General features: G+C 54.0%; 1 protein-coding gene across 1 annotated transcript in view; it reads right to left on the reverse strand.

Moving 5' to 3' along the window:
• ACSF3 (acyl-CoA synthetase family member 3) overlaps positions 1–13628 on the reverse strand; it is a 76216-nt gene that overhangs the window by 55562 nt on the left and 7026 nt on the right. The window contains exons 2-3 of the mRNA XM_008139765.3: positions 12635–13342; positions 11372–11527 (exon numbers count right to left, since the gene is read on the reverse strand). Coding sequence (XP_008137987.2) covers positions 11372–11527; positions 12635–13318 — 840 coding nt within the window. The 5' untranslated portion in view covers positions 13319–13342. The remainder of the gene's footprint in view (positions 1–11371; positions 11528–12634; positions 13343–13628) is intronic.

A 13628-nucleotide genomic window follows, 5' to 3' on the forward strand; every position in this document is an offset into this window, starting at 1 on the left:
GAAGACAACCAGGCAAATCTGTCCCTGCTGGAGGAACACTCATCTCAGGTCTTCTCACCAAAACAAAACCCCCAAATCTTATCATGCCTTTAGATCAAATTACCAGTTTTCAGAAAATACAGGGGATGGGGACACATATTAAATGACACCACAGGGATGCAATACACAAAACCAGACTGTGGGAAACTCTACAGGACACACAAGCCTGATTTCTTAAGCAAACAGAAACTGCAAGGAAAAGACAGAGGGGAAACCTGCATGTGAAGCAACAGAAGCAGCTTATATAAACCATTCTCAAGGCAGAGATTATTCAGATCTAATTCAAACAAACGTAAGAAATGAGGGGCCCTACCCGGTTTGGCTCAGTGGACAGAGCGTTGGCCTGCAGACTGAAGGGTCCTGGGTTTGATTTCAGTCAAAGGCACGTACCTCGGTTGCAGGCTGCCCGTCCATGTGGGAGGCAACCAATTGATGGGTCTCTCTCACATCGGTGTTTCCCTCTGTCTCTCCCTCTCCATTCTACTCTCTCTAAAAATTAGGGGGGAAAATATCCTCGGGTGAGGATTACAAAAAAAAAAAAAGAAATGAGGGGCACTGATAGTGATAGTATTGATGGTAATATGTGATATTAAGGGATTCTTGCTCATTACCTCATGGTGTCCTTAATGAGAAAAAATGCCCCTACCTTTTATTTTATTTTTTCCATTAAATAATTATTTTTATTTTTATAATCTCTCCACAAAGAAGTTATGAAAATACCCGTCAATACATTGAAAAGGCACTTTAAAATCCTGGGATGAAAAATTCTAAATATGTTACATCTTCTGTGATTTACAAATAATAAAATTCTGTAAGATAGAATTTCTGAATGATTTTGACAGAAATTTACTAAGAAGAACTAGAACATTAAACTTTAAAAGATATTCAATTTCTACCCCAACTGAGTTATTGAGGGTGTACAAATGTGGTCGCCCCTTACTGCCCACCCCTGCCAGCCTGGTTGCCCCCAACTGGTACTGGGCAGCTGGCTCAGTACCAATGTCAGGCTACTGGAATGCCCCTACCTTTTAAAGAGGCTAAAATGATCTGATATCTGAAATTCGTTTACAAACAATCCTGAGCTAGGAAAAGAGGTTTCTAGATGAACCTAGAATGGCTCTGAATTAATCACTGTTGAAGCTGGGCAATGGTATATGGGTATTCATTTCTCTTGTAGATGTCTGAAACATTACACAATTTAAAATGTTTTAAGACTACAATGAAAGAGGGGTTAGATTCAGTTATCTCTCCAAGGGCTCTTAGTACTCATCTATATATATAAAAGCCTAAGCGACCATCACAACCGAACGGACAACCGAACAGGCTGTGTGGGGCGACCAGGCTGGCAGTGGGGTTAGTGAGGGGTGACCAAACAACTGAGCAGCCTAAGCGACCATCGCAACTGAATGGACGACTGAACAGGCTGCGTGGAGTGACCAGGCTGGCAGGGGGTTAGTGAGGGACAACTAAACAACCGAGCAGCAGGCTGCATGGGGCAACCAGGCCCGCAGGGGGGTCAGTGAGGGGCGACCAAACGACTGAGCAGCAGGCTGCATGGGGCGACCAGGCCTGTGTGGGGGGGGGGGCAGTTGGGAGCAACCAGGCTGGCAGGGGGAGCAGTAAGGGGCGACAAGGCTGGCAGAGGGGGCAGTTGGGGGCGAGCAGGCTGGCGGGGGGACAGTGAAGGGCACTCAGGCTGGCAGGGGGGCTGTTGGGGGCTAGCAGGCAGGCAGGGAGGGTAGTTGGGGGCAAGCAGGCCGGGGGGGGGGGTGGGGGTGCAGTTGGGAGCGAGCAGGCCGGCAGGGGGGGTAGTTGGGGGCGAGCAGGCCAGCAGCGGGGGACAGTTGGGGGCGATCAGGCCGGAAGGGAGGGGCAGTTGGGGTGATCAGACAGGCAGGCAGGTGAGCGGTTAGGAGCCAGCGGTCCCAGATTGTGAGAGGAGAGTTCGACTGCCAGTTTAGGACTGATCCTTGAGGGGTCCTGGATTGGAGAGGGTGCAGGCTGGGTTGAGGGGACCCTCACTGCCCCCCCCCCATGCATGAATTTCATGCACCGGGCCTCTAGTATTTTATAATTCTTTACAGGCAAAGAAGTGAGCTAATATTATCCTTCTATATAATAAAAGCCTAATATGCAAATTGTCCCCTTGACTGGGAGTTCGACTGCTCACTATGATGTGTGCTGACCACTAGGGGGTGGCGCAGAACATGGTGGCTGTCGGAGATGCGGCGCTGGCAGCAGGTGGCAGTGGAGGCACTGCTGGCCCCGAAGGGCCCCGATGAGAGAGGGACCGTGGCAGGATGGTGGAGCCGTGAGCAGGTGGGGCCAGGCCAAGGTGAGTGTGAGCGGGGGTCTGATTGCCCTGCTGATCACCCCACAGACAGCGACCAGTGGCGGCGGCAGGGCCACCACCCTGCTCCCAGGCGCTGAGGAAGCTGGGCGGGGGCCTGGCCCCGAACAATCGTCCTGCAGACGGTGACCAGCGGCGGTGGCAGGGGCCAAGGCTGCTGCATGGCTCCCAGGCACTGAGGGAGCCAGGTGGGGGGCCAGGACCCAACTGATCACCCCGCAGACAGTGATCAGCAGCTGGCAGGCCCTGATTGCCTGATCGGGGCCAGGCCCTGGGCTGGAACGGGGAACTGGGGGTGGAGGTAGCGACCAACCTCCTGCAGCGCTGGGCGGGGGGCTGTGACCAATCACTGGCTACCTGGGGGCGGGGGTAATGAAGATGAAGGTGCAGTGAGAATGTGGGGTGTCTGCCGAGCTTGTTCTCACTCTCCGCTACCCTCCTCTGGGGCGCCAGGGCTCGTGCTCTGGAGAAGCCCCTGCACTCAGGTGCTGGGCACCCGCAAGGAGCCCTCCTCGCATCCGCGCGGCCTCTTCCAGGTGAGCTGGGCTACAGCTGCCAGGACCGCAGGGGCCAGTTGGGCTCCTTGTGGGTTCGCACAGGAGCCGGTCTGCGAGGCCAGCAGGGAGAAAGCACGCTGCCTGCCCGGCTTCTGTGCGGCATCACTGGGTGGCCCAGAGGCCCATGCTGTGCCCCAGGCCGCTGCGTCTGGCCGCGCTCACTGTATCTCCATGTGGGGACTCAGGCACCGTGACTCAGGTGGAGGGGGGTGCATGAGGGCCTGGGGGTCCAAGTGCTTCCCAGGGCCCAGAGGTCAGCTGGGACCTGCCCTTCCACGCCAGATACTCACACTTTGATCGCTGGCCAGGCCTAGGGACCCATGCATGAATTTCGTGCACCAGGCCTCTTGTCTACCCTACATAATAAAAGGCTAATATGCAAATAGACTGAATGGCAGAACAACCTAACAACCAGTTGCTATGACATGTGCTGACCACGAGGGGGTGCGCATGGGACAAGGAGGATAGCGGCTGCGGCGGGATGGTGGAGCAGGTGAGTGGGGGTGCCAAACCAAGGCGGGGCGCCAGTTGCTGTCATTGGGGAGAGCCTCTGGTGGTTACTGAAAATTCTTTCTTCCCGTGTGCCGCGGTCCCGCCTGGCGCTCATGCCTGCTGCCGACGCAGGCCCCGCTTGCACCTGCTGCCAGCGTCAGAGCCACTGCTCGCACCCACTGCCAGCGCCCAGTGCCAGCCCTGATTGCTCTGCACCATCAGCGGGTGAGAGTGGCAGCTGCCAGCCCTGATTGCCCCTCAGTGCATCTCCACCTACCCCTGCTCCTGAGGAGCGATTGGGGCCGGCAGCAGGGGCCATTGGGGCCAGCAGCTGCTGCTTGCAACCACTGAAGGCACTGGCCCCACTAGCTCGCACCATCAGCAGGAGCGAGCGGGGCCGGCGCCAGCAGCGTGTGGGAGCGGCAGCAGTGGGAGTGGAGCTGCTGGCAGATAGGGGACCAGGGGCCGCGGCAGGAGCACGAAGGATGGGCTGATACCCAACCCTGTGCCCACTGCAGCCTTGCGACCCACAGTTCCTTTCAAGGTGCATGAATTTGTGCACAGGGCCCCTAGTCTACAATAATAAAAGCATAATATGCTAAGTAGACCAGACAGCCAAACAACCTTCAAGACGTCATTCCGGACGCCCTTCCGGAAGAAGCCACAGCGGCAGGGGCCGAGGCAGAGGTGGTTAGGGGCAATCAAGCAGGTAGGTGAGCAGTTAGGGGTGATCAGGCAGGCAAGCAGAGTGGTTAGGGGCGATCAGGCAGGCATGCAGAGGCGGTTAGGGGCGATCAGGCAGGCAGGTGAGTGGTTGGGGTGGTCAGGCAGGCAGGCAGAGTGGTTAGGGGTGATCAGGCAGGCATGCAGAGTGGTTAGGGATGATGAGGCAGGCAAGTAGAGTGGTTAGGGGTGATCAGGCAGGCATGCAGAGTGGTTAGGGATGATGAGGCAGGCAAGTAGAGTGGTTAGGGGTGATCAGGCAGGCATGCAGAGTGGTTAGGGATGATGAGACAGGCAAGCAGAGTGGTTAGGGGCGATGATGCAGGCAGGCAGGAGAGTGGTTAGGAGCCAGCAGTCCCAGATTGTGAAAGGGATGTCCAACTGTTGGTTTAGGCCTGATCCTGCAGGAAGGATGGGCTGAGACCATCCTCCGGCAGTTGGACATCCCCCGAGGGGTCCTGGATTGCAAAAGGTTGCAGGCTAGGCTGAGGGACCGCCCCCCCCCCTTGCACAAATTTTGTGCACTGGGCCTCTAGTCTATACACATAAAAGCCTAAGTGACCATCGCAATCGAACAGATGACCGAACAGGCTGCGTGGGGCGACTAGGCCGGCAGGGGGTTAATGAGGGGCGACAAAACAACTGAGCAGCAGGTGCGTGGGGTGACCAGCCCGACAGGGGGGTCAATGAGGGGCGACCAAATGACTGAGCAGCAGGCTGCGTGGGGTGACCAGGCTGGCAGGGATGTTAGTGAGGGGTGACCAAACGACCAAGCAGCAGGCTGTGTGGGGCGAACAGGCCCACAGGGGGGGCAGTTGGGGGCGACCAGGCCAGCAGGGGGGTTAGTGAGGGGTGACCAAACGATCGAGCAGCAGGCTGTGTGGGGAGAACAGGCCCACAGCGGGGGCAGTTGGGGGTGACCAGGCTGGCAGGTGGGTTAGTGAGGGGCGACCAAATGACCAAGCAGCAGGCTGCGTGGGGCGACCAGGCCGGCAGGGGGGTCAGTGAGGGGTGACCAAACAACCGAGCAGCAGGCTGCGTGGGGTGACCAGGCTCGCAGGGGGGTTAGTGAGGGGCGACCAAATGATCGAGCAGCAAGCTGTGTGGGGCAAACAGGTCCGTAGGGGGGGCAGTTGAGGGCGACTGGGGAGGGGACATTGAGGGGCGACCAGGCTGGCGAGCAGGTGAGCAGTTAGGAGCCAGTGGTCCATGCCCCAAGGGGTACCGGATTGGAGAGGGTGCAGGCTGGGCTGAGGGAACCATGCTGCGCGCCCCCCCCGCCCCCCCGCTCCGTGCATGAATTTCGTGCACTGGGCCTCTTGTGTGTGTGTGTGTGTGTGTGTGTGTGTGTGTATGTGTATGTACATATACATATACATATACATATACATATATACATACATACATACATATATACATATATACATATATATATACATATACATATATATATATATATATATATATATACACACACACATGTAAGCCTAAGCAACCTTTACAACTGGTTGCTATGATGTGCACTGACCACCAGGGGGCAGATGCTCAACTGGTGGTCAGTGTGCTCCCATAGCTAGCCTCCCGGCCAGCCACGATGTGCCCTGATTGGGACTGGGCGAGACGGCCCCAATCACTGGCCAGGTCGAGGCACCCCCAACAGTGCATGAATTCATGCACCGGGCCTCTAGTTTATGATAAAAATATTAACAACTCATGTTAAAGGAACCCACCTTTGGTATGACTGAGGGAGTTCATTTATGTTAAACCACTCCCATTTCTGTATTGTTGAGTAGGTAGGAAATCAATGTGTATAGAAATGAGAAGTGGAGATTAAAAAAAAAAATGTGGTCATGAAGAGCCCTTTCCTACAATTGCGCTTCTTCCTATGCTGAATAGAGAGGAAATAAGACCTAATGGCTCAGAATCACTGCACACTAAGCAGTGATCCAGCAGCGAGAACAAAGCGCTGGAAATCCAGACCTTAGCAAATCCACAGGGACAAAACCACGGACAGGCTACCCTCACTGGCCCAGGAGCAGCTATGACCCTGACCAAGCCCTTCAGCTTCTGTCTTCTCACAACATGATATTAATTACGACTAAATCCCTCAAGTCCCTTCCAAGCTCTAAAATGCAGAGTGGCTGGAAACTCTGTGTGGCATCCTACTTCCCACTGGCTTATAAAGAAATGCAGGTCGGCTGCCACCTGCCACCAGGGAAGGTGTGGGGCCTGGGAGGAGCGTGGCCAAGTGGACACACTAGACACCACTCAGGCTTCCAGAGAGCGTTGATATGCTGAGCTGGCTGAGGAGGAGCAGCCGCGGGGGGCCCCCATTTCCTTCTCACGCATCGTGCTTTTAGAGGTGAACCGCTGGGTTGTGCTTAGTGTGGCTGACCTTTGCATAGACTCCACCAGCATCAAGGCCTGACAACACCTTCACCTCAGCACCGAGACATCCTCCTGAGAACTGCACCACTGGAAAGGCCTCACCCTTTTTAGATTCACCCAAGTCAGTAAAGAGGGCAGCTGCTGTACTAATGCAATATTCCTTCTCCATGTTGTTCTGACACATTCGTAACTTAAAAACCATAGCTCTGGGGGATCCCTCTCTAGACCCTGTATTTCGCCCGTGAGAACACTTCTACCTGCTCCGATGCGAGCTGTCATAGCAGACCAAAGAACAGTTCCCAAATCAGGCTGCAGGTAGTCCAGGTACTGCCAGGCATCAAACGTGAGGGCTCCAGGCCCCTCTTTTACTCACCATCTCCCCAAGGTCACCCTGCTATACAGGCAGGACTGGAAACCTGGGGTCAGATCCCAACCGGCAGTACTGCCATGCCGAGCAAAAGCAAGGACAGGATTGACTGCAGGTGAGAAACTGCAACACTTAACCAGCTTAAAGCAACAACCCCCACAGATGAAGCCATCACCCAATTTTTGGTAACTCTACACCACACACAGGAAGGGGTTCTTGTTCTGTTTTTAAGGTGCTCTGGCTAAAATCTGGCAACAAGGACACTCCATAATGAAAGCTGGAGATGGGCAAATAGCTGCCTGCCTGGCTCCTAAGACCTATGAGCACCCCCTATCCTAGTGACCTGCACATTGTGGAGCACCCCGTCCTACTGACCCCACACTGTGGAGCAGATCTGAGGTGTGAGCACCCCCTGTCCTAGTGACCCCACACTGTGGAGCAGATCTGAGGTGTGAGCACCCCCTGTCCTAGTGACCCCACACTGTGGAGCAGATCTGAGTTTGAGCACCCCTGCCCAGTAGTACCCCCACTCTGTGATTGGATTTATGGGGCCAGTGTAGCATAATGTTCTTTGCTTCTCTTCTCCAAACTCTCCCTGCACCTTGATACACACACTGCCTGAACCCCCTTTCAACAAGATCCAGTTTCTCAGAGCACAGAATGAACTTTGTCTGGGGCCACAGGTCAGCATGTTTAATCACAGGAAATGGTGTCCTGGGCAGGGGTGCCGGCCTCAACAGAATGCACTGGTAGCTTCCCCAGCCTCCGGCGCGGCACAGTCCCTGCCCTTGAGCAGGTACCCAGCAGGTCAACAGAGGAGGGAGCGCCAGCCCCAAGGTCCGTCCCTGATTTAGTGCTCCTGCTGCTGGATCCTGAGGAAGTCGGCCAGAGCCAAGTCATCTGAGACAAGAAATCGATTGAGACTCTGGACAGCTCATCAACAGCCAGACTTTGTTCTTCAGGGGTGACATCAGGCAGTTCGCCCATCCATCTTTCCGCCTGTCCTCCAAGTCACTGTCACCTCATCAGTCAGACTCGCAGGACGGACAGCCTGTCACCCACTGTTAGCAGGATGACCTGAGGATCCTGGGATCTATGACTTAAACACCACTATAGGTTTCTGGTCACCCCACACCACTGCTTAAATACAAGCTTAAACAAAACCCCAATATTTAGTAAAAGGATTTTACTAATATAAATGTCTAAATTCACAAAATTCTGAAACTCAGGGTTGCAATCTTTTATCAAACTTGTTTCGATATTTAGCTCTGCTGCACAGTTTTGAGAAATTCCAAGTTAGGGCAAAGAACCACAAAGGTCTGAGATTTGATCCTTCTTGTGAGTTCCCCTGGTGGCCTCTCCCTCCTTTGCCCCTGTTGAGGTGCTCCCTCCTCAGCACCTCAACAGGAGAAAGGAGCATCCTAATGACAGACAATGGCCCTCCCCGCTTGGTAGTTAAGGCACCCATTCGCTTCCAGGCCCCTGTGGAGAGATGGGAGAGTGCCCAAGCCAAAGAATACACCAAACATGGACTCTGAGAACAGATATAAAACCCTGTAGGTTTTTTCCCTGCGGAGTGCTTACTTGTCCAAAATGTATTCTCATTTTCACAACATCTAAGCTATGCAGGTATGTATTCAACAAAATCAGTTCCATCAAGCTTTAAACTACAGACCTCTTCAGAGGGTGGAACACCAAGGATGGCCGGTGGGGCCTCCCACTCGCCAAGGATGAGGCTCTTTGTCATGTTTCCATGTGAAATCTCCCACATCCCATGCATCACAGCATCCATGGCCATAGGCCATAGGCCATGAGCACAAGAGGCCGAGTCCTATTGTCCTGGCCTTTATGAACATGCACAACCCAAAGCTTTGCAGAGAAGTTTATTGCTTTAAGGGACTCTGGTAATGGATTTTAAGTAGATGATCGTGTTATATTGTACCTATTTATGTTCTGACTTCAGAGGAGTTGATACAGTAAAATTTCATCAAACAAATAACCTCTCCCCTAAGTGATTTAAGGGACTTTCTCCCCATATACCTGATGGACAAATCCAGCCAGTCATGATACTGAAATAAAGCAAGAGAGTTTGTAGAGGGGTATGAACCTGCTGCCTAGCAGCGTGTCCTCATGGTCCACACAACCAGTGGGGAAGTGAGAAGCCCAGGAGCCCATGTATCATGTTGATAACCATCCATTCACCCATCTGTTCACTAACACTCTGACCTACCGATGCTCTAGGCCCTGGGGACACACTGTGAACTGAAGGCAAACCTGTGCCCTTGGGGTGGACCTTCTAGGAGGAGAGAGTTGATTCTATGGGCTTCAAGGAGGTAAGTGCCATGGGCCAGGATGGTGTGAGTAAAAGAGGGGCTCTGCTCCCACTGGGGGTGGGCAGGGGGGGAGGAAGGACATCTGCAGTGATGGTTAGAGTGACCAGAGCCTTGTTGAGTGACGCATGGGCAAAGACTTACAGAGAGGTGAGCAAACCGAGGGTAGGCAGAGTGCTGACAGAGGTGGGTGGGTGAAGTGTAGGGACAGCAGGGCAGCCAATGCAGCTGGAGCAAAATGGTGGGGATGGGAGAGAAGAGAAGGGGACAAGGCCTGGCACAGCCGGGAGGAAGGCCAGCCATGCTTCCTTCCTGCTTTTTTTCTTCTCATTCCGGGGTCTCTGTATTTGGGGAAGAAACGGCCGCCTCAGTTTTTGTTTTTTCCACTGCTGTGCCAGCCCGACACATCTTTGCCAGGCCTACTGGGCACTCATGTCGCTCCTGAAGCAGAACTAGGAAATGAGGACTCTGGCAGGTCCACTTGAGAAGTCCGTCAGTGACGGGCTGGGCTGCTAGGTTCCTGATCGGGGCTTTCTGGGGCTCCGAGTCAGGGTGGACCTGCTCTCCCTCTGCTTACAGGGATTCTGGAGACTCAGCTCTCCCTCCTTTGCCCCTATAATCACCCAGCGCTGGAGTGTGGACAGACGGAACCCACAAGCACAGCTCTGCTCCTGAGAAACCTCGGTGGAGCAGTGGGCTGTGCTGGGGGAGCAGCACGCAGTAACTTACACAAGGAGGAGGCTTCCCGTGTGCCCTTGGTCCGGGGAGGTCCTCCAAGTGGATGGAGAATTAGGGGGTCTTGGAGAGCCCAAAGTACTGGTCCATTCTTGTGCACAAGCCTCCCAGACAGTCAGGTGAAGCTTCCCCTGCCTGAGGTGAGCTTTTTCTCACATCGCCTGTTGCCATCCCCACCTGCCCTTACTAAGCAGACAACAGCCTCGGATGACGCCTACTCCTCATCCCCATGCTTCCCTTCAATTCTGCGATCGCTGGACTGGAGGGAGCAGTGCTGAGAATCACAGACTTGGGAGGGCCCTCAGTCAGGGGCCCACAGTGAAAGGGGGTTGGGGGGTGGAGGAAGTGGCCTGACCCCTGGGCTAAGAGGCCACAGGTAGGTCTTTATGCTTGAAGGCAAACAGTGCCTCAGCACCGTGCCCTGAAGGGCATATTTAAGCTGCAGACTTTCTGTAAAACCATGTAAACCATTAAGAGTCCTGCAGCTGAAAAATACAACGCAAAAAGATGAAGGCAAGCTCAAAGGCTGAGGGAGGGGAGGGAGTCCCAGAGCCCTGCCTGCCAGCAACCACCCCCGAGCTGAGCCCGGGCTCTCAGGACAGGGTGTGAAAGGCTCCAGGGGAGCTGCACACAGGTCACAAGTGTCAAGCGGCAGGTCAGATCCCAGTCCTTTCCCCTTCAAAGCAGTGTCCTTCATGGCTCTGCTCTGCTCAGTAGTGAGGGCTCCGCTCCCACTTCCTTCTCCACACGGCCACACCACATGTCCCCTCCCCTGTCACCTCACAGCATGTTCGGAAGGAACAGTGTGTGGAAAAGGGGACAATCAAGGAAACTAATACAGAGCCCCCAGCTGAACCTTCTGCTCCAGAACTGCTGAAAGCCAGTGAAATTGGCTCAAGAATGGCTCCCAAATGTCCTCATCTCCAGGGATGTGGTACCTCATGTTGCAGAAGGGACTTTGCAGATGTGATTAAGCTAAGGATCTTGAGATGAGGAGGTGGCCCTGTAGCTGGGTGGGCCCACTGTGATCAGAGGGTCCTTAAAAGAGAGGGAGAGGTGACCACAGAAGCAGAGACTGAAGTGACACACTCACAAGGCAAGGACTGTGGTGCCTCTAGAAACTGGAAGAGGCAAGAAGAGATTCTCCGCTGGAGCCTCCAGATGGAATCAACACTGCTGACCGCTTGATTTTAGCTCCATAAGACTCATTCTGGACACTGACTTTCAGGCGGTAAGATGATAAATTCTGGCTATTATAAACCCCCACATTGGGATCATTTGTTATGGTAGCAACAGAAAACTTGAACTGCTGGCAAAGTTTTCACCAGAGGAAGGTGCCTGGTCCTCAGGTGCCCAATTTGACTACGGTGAGAGCTTGTCCCCCACTTACCAGCTGGGCATTGAACTCCGGGAGCATCACACAGGTGGCTCCCACCCAGAGTGGACAGAGCAGCTTGTTGACCACGCCATGGACATGATGCAGGGGGAGGACATGAAGGATCACATCGTCTTTAGTCCACGCCCACTTGTGGACCAGCCCCGTCACCTGCAAGACAACAGCACAGCCTCAGACAGGAGGGAAGCCACTATGCAGGTGGAGGAACGCAGAGGGGCTTCCCCAGCTGAGAGGAGGAGTGGGGAGAGACAGCTCATTCTTTGTCATTGCACCCTTAATGGCATCTACAGGAGATGATAACGAAATGACGAGGGTCTGACTGAGGGTCTGTGGTTTACTTGGTTACCCGTGTTGAACAGTCACACAGTCAGGGGCTTTAGTCATTATGAAAGGGTCTCTGACTTGGTGTCCCAAGGCCTCTGCAAACATTTTTGGTGACTTCCTCCCAGGTGCTCAGAGTTGCACTCTTGGTGGCGACCCCGCCCCCACTCTGGGGCAGTCAGAGGTGCAATTTCAGCTCTGACAGGCCCTGGGACTTGGGGCCTCACCAGAGGCCAGTGTTGTATCCAGCTGCCCAACCTCTGACAGCTGTCTGAGCTCCCTGGCACTTCCAGCACCATCCTCAGCTCGGCCGTGAAGGAACCCAGAGCTGGGTGTTCCAGGCATATCCTCAGCTTTTACTGAGAAGCAGCGCGAGACTCGTCCATTTGAATCACCTGAAGTCACCACTGAGCACACTGTCCTGCATATCTCGTGACTGCTATGTGCAAACGCATGCGAGATAACCACTCCCCTTAGAAATGCAAGTCAAGAGACGGCTCTCCAGGTGAGAAGGACATCTCCTCTAGGAGGTCTAGGTGATATATCAATCGTGCTCCCTTGCAGCCAGCCTGGACAGCTTACCACTGATTTAGGGGACTGAGTTAGCCTAGACTCAATGGCATTGACCTCCTTCCTTTTGTGGTTTGAGCTTCTGTTTTATTTTATTTCTCCTACTGTGCAATTGTCTTTATTGTGCATTGAAGAGTTTTTCTGGAAGGAAAAAAGGTATAAATTACAGATAAATAACATGGCTGGGGAGTTTTGCAAAGATGGTAACTAAGGCTACAGAACACAAAAATAACACACAAGAAATGGTGGTAGGATGGTGACAGCTATGAATGCCCTACAGAAAAGTACATGAACACCGGCCATGCCATAACTGTGTCTACAATAGCCTGACCCCTCCCAATAGTGGTGGCCCACACAAGCACTCACCACAGCCCTGATGTTGTGATGGGTGCTCAGGACACCCTTGGGCCTCCCCGTGGTCCCGCTGGTATAGATGATCATGGCACCCCGGTCTCTCCAGTCTCGTTCCGGCAACTCCCCCACCCCGTGCTCCTCGGATGCCCCATTGTAGACTGCAGGTGGGAGAGGCAGGAGTGGGACCCCTAGCTTCCTGACCACTGGACTCAGGAGCTCCACGTACTCCTGGCCAGCAAGGACCACAGAGCTCTGGGAGTCCTGGATGAAGTACTCCAGGTCGGCCTGGGGGTGCTTCCTGAAGAGAGGGACGGCGATGCCGCCGCTCATCCATGAGGCCCACTGTGCAACCACGTAGGAGACGTCATTGGAGCACATAAAAGAGATCCTCTCCTCCTGCAGGTCCTGGCCGGCACACTCAAGGAGCCGGCAGATCTCCTGGGACAGGCGGAGGCTGCGGCAGTAAAGGTCCTTGTACGTGTGGAGGCCATGCTGGTCAACGAGGGCAACTCTGTCTCCAAAGGCCAGGGCGCGGGTGAACACTGGGGCGCTCTTGTCAGAGCGAGCTGCAAGGGCCACGTGCAGAGGGCGGCTTCCTCCATGTCTTAGGGGAGCCAGCGGGCGGGAGGCCAGTGCACATACCAGGCGCTGGAAGGTCATCACCACGCGGGGTGGCACTGCTGCATCGACAAACATCACCTTGGCTTCCGTGGGGCGGGGCTGGAAGAGGAAGAGAGAGCACCGCATGTTACTGTGCCTGACCCCGTCCTGACTCACCCAAAGATTTAAAATACCCAACCAGGCCACGTGGGCCTAACTTTCCATCATAAGATAACATCCTAAGTAGGAAACACTGACTCTCACAATACACTACCTTTGGAATTTAAATAGCCAACATTTAATCTCATTAGTTTAAGGGTTTCAAAAATACACAAGATTTGAAAACAATGAACTAAACTAGGCAAAACTGAGGAGAAGCACATAGAATCCAAAGCACTTGTGGGGA

Source organism: Eptesicus fuscus, chromosome 21 (assembly GCF_027574615.1).
Source record: "Eptesicus fuscus isolate TK198812 chromosome 21, DD_ASM_mEF_20220401, whole genome shotgun sequence".
Taxonomy (NCBI): Eukaryota; Metazoa; Chordata; class Mammalia; order Chiroptera; family Vespertilionidae; genus Eptesicus; species Eptesicus fuscus.